The 13,673-nt window shown below is 43.8% G+C and overlaps 1 protein-coding gene across 2 annotated transcripts in view; it reads left to right on the forward strand.

The window, feature by feature from the left end:
• Positions 1 to 13,673, forward strand: part of cry-dash (cryptochrome DASH) — a 39,997-nt gene that overhangs the window by 22,199 nt on the left and 4,125 nt on the right. For both annotated transcript variants that reach the window (XM_029744507.1, XM_029744508.1), the window contains exons 6-11: positions 2,509 to 2,582; positions 5,544 to 5,633; positions 9,183 to 9,262; positions 9,348 to 9,407; positions 9,620 to 9,777; positions 11,590 to 11,709. In XM_029744507.1, coding sequence (XP_029600367.1) covers positions 2,509 to 2,582; positions 5,544 to 5,633; positions 9,183 to 9,262; positions 9,348 to 9,407; positions 9,620 to 9,777; positions 11,590 to 11,709 — 582 coding nt within the window. The remainder of the gene's footprint in view (positions 1 to 2,508; positions 2,583 to 5,543; positions 5,634 to 9,182; positions 9,263 to 9,347; positions 9,408 to 9,619; positions 9,778 to 11,589; positions 11,710 to 13,673) is intronic.

A 13,673-nucleotide genomic window follows, 5' to 3' on the forward strand; every position in this document is an offset into this window, starting at 1 on the left:
TCACACGTCAATATTCACACGTCAACCTCCCCTCCCTATTCACACGTCAACCTCCCCTCCCTATTCACACGTCAACCTCCCCTCCCTATTCACACGTCAGCCTCCCCTCCCTATTCACACGTCACTCCCCCTCCCTATTCACACGTCAACCTCCCCTCCCTATTCACACGTCAATATTCACACGTCAACCTCCCCTCCCTATTCACACGTTAAACTCCCCTCCCTATTCAAACGTCAGCCTCCCCTCCCTATTCACACGTCAACCTCCCCTCCCTATTCACACGTCAACCTCCCCTCCCTATTCACACGTCAGCCTCCCCTCCCTATTCACACGTCAACCTCACGTCAGCCTCCCCTCCCTATTCACACGTTAAACTCCCCTCCCTATTCACACGTCAACCTCCCCTCCCTATTCACACGTCATAGTGTATACACCCTCTCTGGGACAAAGTCTAAATGGTGTGGAGCAGATAGTTAGCTGTTAAGTGGAGCAGATAGTTAGCTGTTAAGTGGAGCAGATAGTTAGCTGTTAAGTGGTGCAGATAGTTAGCTGTTAAGTGGAGCAGATAGTTAGCTGTTAAGTGGTGCAGATAGTTAGCTGTTAAGTGGAGCAGATAGTTAAGTGGTGCAGATAGTTAGCTGTTAAGTGGAGCAGATAGTTAGCTGTTAAGTGGAGCAGATAGTTAGCTGTTAAGTGGTGCATATAGTTAGCTGTTAAGTGGAGCATATAGTTAGCTGTTAAGTGGAGCAGATAGTTAGCTGTTAAGTGGTGCAGATATTTAGCTGTTAAGTGGTGCAGATAGTTAGCTGTTAAGTGGTGCAGATAGTTAGCTGTTAAGTGGTGCAGATAGTTAGCTGTTAAGTGGTGCAGATAGTTAGCTGTTAAGTGGTGCAGATAGTTAGCTGTTAAGTGGAGCAGATAGTTAGCTGTTAAGTGGAGCAGATAGTTAGCTGTTAAGTGGAGCAGATAGTTAGCTGTTAAGTGGAGCAGATAGTTAGCTGTTAAGTGGTGCAGATAGTTAGCTGTTAAGTGGAGCAGATAGTTAGCTGTTAAGTGGAGCAGATAGTTAGCTGTTAAGTGGTGCAGATAGTTAGCTGTTAAGTGGAGCAGATAGTTAGCTGTTAAGTGGTGCAGATAGTTAGCTGTTAAGTGGAGCAGATAGTTAGCTGTTAAGTGGAGCAGATAGTTAGCTGTTAAGTGGTGCAGATAGTTAGCTGTTAAGTGGAGCAGATAGTTAGCTGTTAAGTGGAGCAGATAGTTAGCTGTTAAGTGGAGCAGATAGTTAGCTGTTAAGTGGAGCAGATAGTTAGCTGTTAAGTGGAGCAGATAGTTAGCTGTTAAGTGGAGCAGATAGTTAGCTGTTAAGTGGAGCAGATAGTTAGCTGTTAAGTGGTGCAGAGCTCTTGCTGCTTTAGTGTGGTGGATGTCACTGCATGATCTGCAGTGGTAGTGGTACATTCATCATGAAAACTTTTCGTTTGGTCCAATGATAATATAGCAGATATACAGTACCAGTCAAAATTTTGGATACACCTACTCATACCAGGGTTTATTTTGACTATTTTCTACATTGTAGAATAATAGTGAAGACATCAAAAATATGAAATAACACGCATTCATGTTGTAACCAAAAAAAGTGTTAAACAAATCAAAATATATTTTAGATTCTTCAAAGTAGCCACCTTTGCCTTAATGACTGCTTTGTACACTCTTGGCATTCTCTCAACCAGCTTCATGAGGTAGTCACCTGGAATGCATTTAAATTAACAAGGTGTGCCTTGTTAAGTTAATTTGTGGAATATCTTTCCTTAATGCTTTTTAGGCAATCATTTGTGTTGTGACAAGGTAGGAGTGGTATACAGAAGATAGCCCTCTTTGGTAAAAGACCAAATCCATATTATAGCAAAAACAGCTCAAATGAGCAAAGTGAAATGACAGTCCATCATTACTTTGACTCACCTTCATGTCTTAATCTGGAAAATGTCAAGAACTATGAAAGTTTCTTCAAGTGCACCTCCAGGCTGTGTAAGGGCTATTTGACCAAGAAGGAGAGTGATGGAGTGCTGCATTATATGACCTGACCTCCACAATCACCTGACCCCAACCCAATTTGAGATGGTTTGAGATGAGTTGGACCGCAGAGTGACTGAAAAGCAGCCAACAAGTGCTCAGCGTATGTGGGAACTCCTTCAAGACTGTTTGGAAAAGCATTCCTCATGAAGCTGGTTGAGAGAATGTCAAGATTGTGCAATGCTGTCATCAAGGCAAAGGGTGGCTACTTTGAAGAATATAAAATATATTTTAATTTGTTGAACACTTTTTTGGTTACTACATGATTCCATATGTGTTATTTCATAGTTTTGATGTCTTCACTATTATTCTACAATGTAGAAAATACTAAAAATAAAGAAACCCTTGAATGAGTAGGTGTGTCCAAACTTTTGACTAGTACTGTATGTGTTTGTTGTGTAGGATATTGTGATTCAGCTGGTATGTGTCTCCTGCAGGATGCTGTGTCTACCTACAAGGAGACTCGTAACGGCCTGATAGGACTGGACTATTCCACCAAGTTTTCCCCATGGTGAGGACCAGCATAGCCACGGGAAGTACGGGTGTTGAGGGTACTGCAGCACCCCCTGAACAATCAGAATGAAACCAGTAGCCCACTGGGCCTTTACTAGTATTACCGGACCGATATAGATGTCTGTAGCGCAGGCAACAGTGTTTTTCAGCGTCTTCGCTTTGGCAAAAACTTGTATAATTAAGAACAGTATCTTGCAAGATTCAATAGTTGGAATTGTAAGAGTTGTTGCCCTGCGATTGTCATTCTAATGTAATCCAGAAAGAACAAAAGCCTGTCCTCAAACATTTACATCAAAGGTCCATAGTTATGGGCAAAGACACAAAACATCCACATAATATTAAATATTTTTCTTGATCAAATAACATGGAAAACAACCCAATTTTTATGGAGTATTAATTTACCATCCGTACAAACCACTTAATGTAAATGTACATTAGTGTATTGTACATAGGCTGGTCATCTAGGTTTGTACCTGTAGACTTTCCATCACCATGGAGATAAACAAGGTACAATACAGCAGTACGTTGAGACATCAAGTGGTTTGTGATGATGTGATGATGTCATGATGTGATATGATGATGTGATGATGTGATATGGTGATGATGTCATGATGCCATGATGTCATGATGTGATGTGATGATGTGATATGATGTGATGATGTGATGATGTCATGATGTGATGTGACGATGTCATGATGTGATGTCATGATGTGATGTCATGGTGTGATGATGTGATGTCATGGTGTGATGATGTGATGTCGTGATGTGATGATGTGATGTGATGATGTCATGATGTGATGTGATGATGTCATGATGTGATGTGATGTGATGTGATGATGTGACTCAGTTGGTAGAGCATGGTGCTTGCAAAACCAGGGTTGTGAGTTCGATTCCCACAGGGGACCAATTCCAAAACTGTATGCACTCGCTATAAAATGTATTAGCAGACCGATATAGATGTGTTCAGCGCTGGCAAAAAACAATATGCTGTATCTATAACTGTATTCTACAGGTTGGCTATAGACTGTATACATAACTGTATTCTACAGGTTGGCTATAGACTATCTATAACTGTATTCTACAGGTTGCTATAGACTGTATCTATAACTGTTTTCTACAGGTTGGCTATAGACTGTATCTATAACTGTTTTCTACAGGTTGGCTATAGACTGTATCTATAACTGTATTCTACAGGTTGGCTATAGACTGTATCTATAACTGTATTCTACAGGTTGGCTATAGACTGTATCTATAACTGTATTCTACAGGTTGGCTATAGACTGTATCTATAACTGTATTCTACAGGTTGGCTATAGGCTGTATCTATAACTGTATTCTACAGGTTGGCTATAGACTGTATCTATAACTGTATTCTACAGGTTGGCTATAGACTGTATCTATAACTGTATTCTACAGGTTGGCTATAGACTGTATCTATAACTGTATTCTACAGGTTGGCTATAGACTGTATCTATAACTGTATTCTATAGGTTGGCTATAGACTGTATCTATAACTGTATTCTACAGGTTGGCTATAGACTATCTATAACTGTTTTCTACAGGTTGGCTATAGACTGTATCTATAACTGTATTCTACAGGTTGGCTATAGACTGTATCTATAACTGTATTCTACAGGTTGGCTATAGACTGTATCTATAACTGTATTCTACAGGTTGGCTATAGACTGTATCTATAACTGTATTCTACAGGTTGGCTATAGACTGTATCTATAACTGTATTCTACAGGTTGGCTATAGACTGTATCTATAACTGTATTCTATAGGTTGGCTATAGACTGTATCTATAACTGTATTCTACAGGTTGGCTATAGATTGTATCTATAACTGTTTTCTACAGGTTGGCTATAGACTGTATCTATAACTGTTTTCTACAGGTTGGCTATAGACTGTATCTATAACTGTATTCTACAGGTTGGCTATAGACTGTATCTATAACTGTATTCTACAGGTTGGCTATAGACTGTATCTATAACTGTATTCTACAGGTTGGCTATAGGCTGTATCTATAACTGTATTCTACAGGTTGGCTATAGGCTGTATCTATAACTGTATTCTACAGGTTGGCTATAGACTGTATCTAACTGTATTCTACAGGTTGGCTATAGACTGTATCTATAACTGTATTCTACATGTTGGCTATAGACTGTATCTATAACTGTATTCTACAGGTTGGCTATAGACTGTATCTATAACTGTATTCTACAGGTTGGCTATAGACTGTATCTAACTGTATTCTACAGGTTGGCTATAGACTGTATCTATAACTGTATTCTACAGGTTGGCTATAGACTGTATCTAACTGTATTCTACAGGTTGGCTATAGACTGTATCTATAACTGTATTCTACATGTTGGCTATAGACTGTATCTATAACTGTATTCTACATGTTGGCTATAGACTGTATCTATAACTGTATTCTACAGGTTGGCTATAGACTGTATCTATAACTGTATTCTACAGGTTGGCTATAGGCTGTATCTATAACTGTATTCTACAGGTTGGCTATAGGCTGTATCAACTGTATTCTACAGGTTGGCTATAGACTGTATCTATAACTGTATTCTACAGGTTGGCTATAGACTGTATCTATAACTGTATTCTACAGGTTGGCTATAGACTGTATCTATAACTGTATTCTACAGGTTGGCTATAGACTGTATCTATAACTGTATTCTACAGGTTGGCTATAGACTGTATCTATAACTGTATTCTACAGGTTGGCTATAGACTGTATCTATAACTGTATTCTACAGGTTGGCTATAGGCTGTATCTATAACTGTATTCTACAGTTTGGCTATAGGCTGTATCTATAACTGTATTCTACAGTTTGGCTATAGACTGTATCTATAACTGTATTCTACAGGTTGGCTATAGACTGTATCTATAACTGTATTCTACAGGTTGGCTATAGACTGTATCTATAACTGTATTCTACAGGTTGGCTGTAGGCTGTCTCTCCCCCAGGTATATCTACCAACAGATCAAGAAGTATGAGAGTGAACGAACAGCCAATCAGAGCACATACTGGTGAGTTCCTTCCTGCTATCTCATATCCTGTTGTTTTCAGGAACATGATGAGATCAGTCACTAAATCCATGTTTATCTCCTGTTATGTACAGTACCAGTCAAATGTTTTAGAACACCTACTCATTCCAGGGTTTTTATTTGTACTATTTTCTACATAGTAGAATAATAGTTAAGACATCAAAACTATGAAATAACACATATATGTTATCATGTAGTAAGCAAAAAAGTGTTAAACAAATCAAAATATATTTTATATTTGAGATTCTTCAAAGTAGTCACCCTTTGCCTTGATGACAGCTTTGCACACTCTTGGCATTCTCTCAACCAGATTCACCTGGAATGCTTTTCCAACAGTCTTGAAGGAGTTCCCACATATGCTGAGCACTTGTTGGCTGCTTTTACTTCACTCTGCGGTCCAACTCATCCCAAACCATCTCAATTGGGTTGAGGTCAGGTGATTGTGGAGGCCAGGTCATCTGATGCAGCACTCCATCACTCTCCTTGGTCAAATAGCCCTTACACAGCCTGGAGGTGTGTTTTGGGTCATTGTCCTGTTGAAAAACAAATGACAGTCCCACTAAGTGCAAACCAGCATATCCCTGCAGAATGCTGTGGTAGCCATGCTGGTTAAGTGTGCCTTGAATTCTAAATAAATCACACAGTGTCACCAGCTAAGCACCCCCACACAATCACACCACCACCTCCATGCTTCACGGTGGGAACCACACATGCAGAGATCATCCGTTCACCTACTTTGCGTTTCACAAAGACACAGCGGTTGGAACCAAAAATCTTAAATTTGGACTCATCAGACCAAAGGACAAATTTCCACCGGTCTAATGTCCATTGTTTGTGTTTCTTGGCCCAAGCAAGTCTCTTATTATTATTGGTGTCCTTTAGTAGTGGTTTCTTTGCAGCAATTTGACCATGAAGGCCTGATTCAAGCAGTCTCCTCTGAACAGTTGATGTTGAGATGTGTCTGTTACTTGAACTCTGTGAAGCATTTATTTGGACTGCAATTTCTGAGGCTGTTAATTCTAATGGGAAAGGGAAAGGGGGATACCTAGTCAATTGTACAACTGAATGCCTTCAACTGAAATATGTCTTCCGCATTTAACCCAACCCCTCTGAATCAGAATAATCGGGGGGCTGCCTTAATTGACATCGACGTCTTCAACACCTAGGGAAGAGTGGGTTAACTGCCTTGCTCAGGGGCAGAACGACAGATTTTTACCTTGCTCTAACCACTAGGCTACCTGGGTCTTCCTTTCCTGTGGCGGTCCTCATGAGAGCCAGTTTCATCATAACACTTGTTTTTTTGCGACTGCACTTGAAGAAACGTTCAAAGTTCTTGAAATGTTCCACAATGCCTGACCTTCAAGTCTTAAAGTAATAATTTACTGTCGTTTCTCTTTGCTTATTTGAGCTGTTCTTGCCATAACATGGACTTGGTCTTTTACCAAGTAGGGCTATCTTCTGTATACACCCCTACTTTGTCACAACAGAACTGACTGGCTCAAACGCATTAAGAAGGAACCAAATTCCCCAAATTAACTTTTAACAAGGCACACCTGTTAATTGAAATGTATTCCAGGTGACTACCTCATGAAGCTGGTTGAGAGAACGCAAAGAGTGTACAAAGCTATCATCAAGCCAAAGGATGTCTACTTTAAAGAATCTAAAATGTAAAATATACACTGCTCAAAAAAATAAAGGGAACACTAAAATCACACATCCTAGATCTGAATGAATGAAATATTCTTATTAAATACTTTTCTTTACATAGTTGAATGTGCGGACAACAAAATCACACAAAAATAATCAATGGAAATCCAATTTATCAACCCATGGAGGTCTGGATTTGGAGTCACACTCAAAATTAAAGTGGAAAACCACACTACAGGCTGATCCAACTTTGATGTAATGTCCTTAAAACAAGTCAAAATGAGGCTCAGTAGTGTGTGTGGCCTCCACGTGCCTGTATGACCTCCCTACAACACCTGGGCATGCTCCTGATGAGGTGGCGGATGGTCTCCTGAGGGATCTCCTCCCAGACCTGGACTAAAGCATCCGCCAACTCCTGGACAGTCTGTGGTGCAACGTGGCGTTGGTGGATGGAGCGAGACATGATGTCCCAGATGTGCTCAATTGGATTCAGGTCTGGGGAACGGGCAGGCCAGTCCATACCATCAATGCCTTCCTCTTGCAGGAACTGCTGACACACTCCAGCCACATGAGGTCTAGCATTGTCTTGCATTAGGAGGAACCCAGGGCCAACCGCACCAGCATATGGTCTCACAAGGGGTCTGAGGATCTCATCTCGATACCTAATGGCACTCAGGCTACCTCTGGCGAGCACATGGAGGGCTGTGCGGCCCCCCACAGAAATGCCACCCCACACCATGACTGACCCACCGCCAAACCGGTCATGCTGGAGGATGTTGCAGGCAGCAGAACGTTCTCCACGGCGTCTCCAGACTGTCACGTCTGTCACATGTGCTCAATGTGAACCTGCTTTCATCTGTGAAGAGCACAGGGCGCCAGTGGCGAATTTGCCAATCTTGGTGTTCTCTGGCAAATGCCAAACGTCCTGCACGGTGTTGGGCTGTAAGCACAACCCCCACCTGTGGACGTCAGGCCCTCATACCACCCTCATGGAGTCTGTTTCTGACCGTTTGAGCAGACACATGCACATTTGTGGCCTGCTGGAGGTCATTTTGCAGGGCTCTGGCAGTGCTTTTCCTGCTCCTCCTTGCACAAAGGCGGAGGTAGCGGTCCTGCTGCTGGGTTGTTGCCCTCCTACGGCCTCCTCCACGTCTCCTGATGTACTGGCCTGTCTCCTGGTAGCGCCTCCATGCTCTGGACACTACGCTGACAGACACAGCAAACCTTCTTGCCACAGCTCGCATTGATGTGCCATCCTGGATGAGCTGCACTACCTGAGCCACTTGTGTGGGTTGTAGACTCCGTCTCATGCTACCACTAGAGTGAAAGCACCGCCAGCATTCAAAAGTGACCAAAACATCAGCCAGGAAGCATAGGAACTGAGAAGTGGTCTGTGGTCCCCACCTGCAGAACCACTCCTTTATTGGGGGTGTCTTGCTAATTGCCTATAATTTCCACCTGTTGTCTATTCCATTTGCACAACAGCATGTGCATTTTATTGTCAATCAGTGTTGCTTCCTAAGTGGACAGTTTGATTTCACAGAAGTGTGATTGACTTGGAGTTACATTGTGTTGTTTAAGTTTTCCCTTTATTTTTTTGAGCAGTGTATATATTTTTCTTACAATATGATTCCATATGTGTTATTTCACAGTTTTGATGTCTTCACTATTATTGTACAATGTAGAAAATAGTAACAATAAAGAAAAACCCTGGAATGAGTAGGTGTGTCCAAACATTTGAACTGGTACTGTAGCTGTGATGAGCCAGGCTAGCAGGGTGGCTGGGTAGGAGTTGCACCTTGTAGTGTACTTAGTTCAGGTAACTGAATAGAAGAAAAGCTGGGGTTTTATTAAGCAAGGCTGACTGTACATGTCTTCCAACAGGGTGGTATTTGAGCTGCTCTGGAGAGACTATTTCAAGTTTATAGGAGCCAAATACGGAGACAGACTGTTTGACATCAAAGGTAAAGTTGGAAAGCCAGTTGTATATGTTGTCTTCTTCTGATGCTTATTGCACATTATCTCACGGTTGTTATGTGTTCTCATCAGGCCTTCAGGACAAATCCATCCCTTGGAAGAAGGACATGAATCTGTTCAATGCATGGAAAGGTTAGGGAGAAATCATTACAAATCTGTAGTCTTTACAATACCACTCTGATCTAGGAGGTGACTACACAGAGCTGTATAAGGCAAGTATAGGGACTGAAAGTCTTTGGGATGCACTGTGATAAATATACCATGGAGTGGATACCGTAACAATGTTCAAACTAATATCTCTCAGACTACTGAGTTGTTGTAACTCCTCTGTCTCGTTATTCTAGAGGGTCGTACCGGGGTGCCGTTTGTTGATGCCAACATGCGAGAGCTGGCGCTGACAGGGTTCATGTCTAACAGGGGTCGCCAAAACGTAGCCAGCTTCCTCACCAAGGACCTGGGACTAGACTGGAGGATGGGGGCCGAGTGGTTCCACTACTTACTGGTGAGGCTCCTGGCCAGGGTTAGGACCTAGGTCGGGGTTAGGACCTAGGTCGGGGTTAGGACCTGGGTCGGGGTTAGGACCTGGGTCTAGGTTAGGACCTGGGTCGGGGTTAGGACCTGGGACGGGGTTAGGACCTAGGTCGGGGTTAGGACCTGGGTCGGGGTTAGGACCTAGGTCGGGGTTAGGACCTAGGGCTGGACTGGAGGATCGGGGCAGAGTGGTTCCACTACTTACTGGTGAGGCTGGTGCCCAAGACTAAATCAACCCCTAGCCCCTACCTTTGACCCCTTGTCTCCCTCTGCACTTAGATCTGAAAGGATAGGACAGCTGTATCCAAGGTGGTTGGAACTCAACCCAGCCTGTGATAGGACAGATGTATCCAAGGTGGTGGGAACTCGACCCAGCCTGTGATAGGACAGATGTATCCAAGGTGGTGGGAACTCGACCCAGCCTGTGATAGGGCAGATGTATCCAAGGTAGTTGGAACTCGACCCAGCATGTGATGGGACAGATGTATCCAAGGTGGTGGGAACTCGACCCAGCCTGTGATGGGACAGATTTATCCAAGGTGGTGGGAACTCGACCCAGCCTGTGATAGGACAGATGTATCCAAGGTGGTGGGAACTCGACCCAGCCTGTGATAGGACAGATGTATCCAAGGTGGTTGGAACTCGACCCAGCCTGTGATAGGACAGATGTATCCAAGGTGGTGGGAACTCGACCCAGCCTGTGATAGGACAGATGTACCCAGGGGGTGGGAACTCGACCCAGCCTGTGATAGGACAGATGTATCCAAGGTGGTTGGAACTCGACCCAGCCTGTGATAGGACAGATGTATCCAAGGTGGTGGGAACTCGACCCAGCCTGTGATAGGACAGATGTATCCAAGGTGGTGGGAACTCGACCCAGCCTGTGATAGGACAGATGTATCCAAGGTGGTGGGAACTCGACCCAGCCTGTGATAGGACAGATGTATCCAAGGTGGTGGGAACTCGACCCAGCCTGTGATAGGACAGATGTATCCAAGGTGGTGGGAACTCGACCCAGCCTGTGATGGGACAGATGTATCCAAGGTGCTGGGAACTCGACCCAGCCTGTGATGGGACAGATGTATCCAAGGTGGTGGGAACTCGACCCAGCCTGTGATAGGACAGATGTATCCAAGGTGGTGGGAACTCGACCCAGCCTGTGATAGGACAGATGTATCCAAGGTGGTTGGAACTCGACCCAGCATGGGATAGGGCAGATGTATCCAAGGTGGTGGGAACTCGACCCAGCCTGTGATAGGACAGATGTATCCAAGGTGGTTGGAACTCGACCCAGCCTGTGATAGGACAGATGTATCCAAGTTGGTGGGAACTCGACCCAGCCTGTGATAGGACAGATGTATCCAAGGTGGTGGGAACTCGACCCAGCATGGGATAGGGCAGATGTATCCAAGGTGGTGGGAACTCGACCCAGCCTGTGATAGGACAGATGTATCCAAGGTGGTGGGAACTCGACCCAGCCTGTGATGGGACAGATGTATCCAAGGTGGTGGGAACTCGACCCAGCCTGTGATAGGACAGATGTATCCAAGGTGGTGGGAACTCGACCCAGCCTGTGATAGGACAGATGTATCCAAGGTGGTGGGAACTCGACCCAGCCTGTGATAGGACAACATGTAACTATCATCCTAAGGTTTTATTTAGATAAATATATGACTGTGTGTATATCTATTGAATGGTTTTAGGTCACACCAGGCTGGTTAGGAGACCAGTAGTGGACAGTAACCAAAGGTCTGATCAATCAGTTCCATCTCTCTACTTCCAGGTGGACCATGACGTGAGCAGTAACTATGGTAACTGGCTATACAGCGCGGGGATAGGAAATGACCCGAGAGAAAACAGGAAGTTCAACATGATCAAACAAGGACTCGACTACGACAACAACGTATGTTTCAGTCTGACCAGTAACAGTGTATAACTACCACAGCTTTACCTGAAGGAGACTGGAGATCATCCAGTCTCCAAAGCTAGTTGCTTCATAACTAGTTATCTGATGTTATGACGTCTGCTTCCTTGGGATTTACACGTAAAGGGAGGAGGACGCTCTAGCAATATACCATACAATTACCCAGAACGTTTCTGCTATGACAACTTTGAGAAACTGTGTTTCTAATAACTAGTGATTGTCCCCTTGAAGAGGATAGGAGACAATGTTAGACACTGGTTTTGTAATAAGTGATTGTCTCTTGTGGTGGAAATTCTACCTTTAACTAATAATGAGGAGAAGCATAGTCAATAATCAATCAAGGTATTACTTTTATTAAAAACGTATTATAATAAGGAGGACGGCGCACCACCCACGCAGGTTAAATGAAGTGAGAGCCTCCTGTACAAAGAGTACGTAAGCCTTATATAGTCTAGCTATCTTATGCAAACACATGATCTTATGTATGTGTGTGTGAGTACAGAAGGAGAGATGGAACTGGGTTACGGGGTACAGGGGTTCTTCCTCTAACAGTAGCTCAACGGTTCCCCCAAGTTGACTATAATGAAAAGGTTGTCTCAATCTGTCGCAACGGAGTGAGGACAATAGGTGCCAAAGTGACAGGAAGTCACTCTAGACATACTTCCTCTGTCAGTAGCTCAACGGTTCCCCCAAATTGGGCAAGCAAGCACCTTTCACTGTCGGCCCAAATGATGTACAGTCGTGGCCAAAAGTTTTGAGAATGACACAAATATTAATTTTCACAAAGTCTGCTGCCTCAGTTTGTATGATGGCAATTTGCATATACTCCAGAATGCTATGAAGAGTGATCAGATGAATTGCAATTAATTGCAAAGTCCCTCTTTGCCATGCAAATGAACTGAATACCCAAAAACATTTCCACTGTATTTCAGCCCTGCCAAAAAAGGACCAGCTGACATCATGTCAGTGATTCTCTCGTTAACACAGGTGTGAGTGTTGATGAGGACAAGGCTGGAGATCACTCTGTCATGCTGATTGAGTTCGAATAACAGGAGTGGTGCTTGGATTCATTGTTCTTCCTCTGTCAATCATGGTTACCTTCAAGGAACACGTGCCGTCATCATTGCTTTGCACAAAAAGGGCTTCACAGGCAAGGATATTGCTGCCAGTAAGATTGCACCTAAATCAACCATTTATTGGATCATCAAGAACTCAAGGAGAGCGGTTCAATTGTTGTGAAGAAGGCTTCAGGGTGCCCAAGAAAGTCCAGCAAGCGCCAGGACCGTCTCCTAAAGTTGATTCAGCTGTGGGATCGGGGCACCACCAGTACAAAGCTTGCTCTGGAATGGGAGCATGCAGGTGTGAGTGCATCTGCACGCACAGTGAGGCGAAGACTTTTGGAGGATGGCCTGGTGTCAAGAAGGGCAGCAAAGAAGCCACTTCTCTCCAGGAAAAACATCAGGGACAGACTGATATTCTGTAAAAGGTACAGGGATTGGCCTGCTGAGGACTGGGGTAAAGTCATTTTCTCTGAATCCCCTTTACGATTGTTTGGGGCATCCGGACAAAAGCTTGTCTGGAGAAGACAAGATGAGCGCTACCATCAGTCCTGTGTCATGCCAACAGTAAAGCATCCTGAGATCATTCATGTGTGGGGTTGCTTCTCAGCCAAGGGAGCTGGCTCACTCACCATTTTGCCTAAGAACACATCCTCCGAGAGCAACTTCTCCCAACCATCCAGGAACAGTTTGGTGATGAACAATGCCTTTTCCAGCATGATGGAGCACCTTGCCATAAGGCAAAAGTGATAACTAAGTGGCTCGGGAACAAAACATCGATATTTTGGGTCCATGGCCAGGAAACTCCCCAGACCTTAATCCCATTGAGAACTTGTGGTCAATCCTCAAGAGGCGGGTGGACAAACAAAAACCCACAAATTCTGA

Source organism: Salmo trutta, unplaced genomic scaffold (genome assembly GCF_901001165.1).
Source record: "Salmo trutta unplaced genomic scaffold, fSalTru1.1, whole genome shotgun sequence".
In the NCBI taxonomy this organism is placed as follows: Eukaryota; Metazoa; Chordata; class Actinopteri; order Salmoniformes; family Salmonidae; genus Salmo; species Salmo trutta.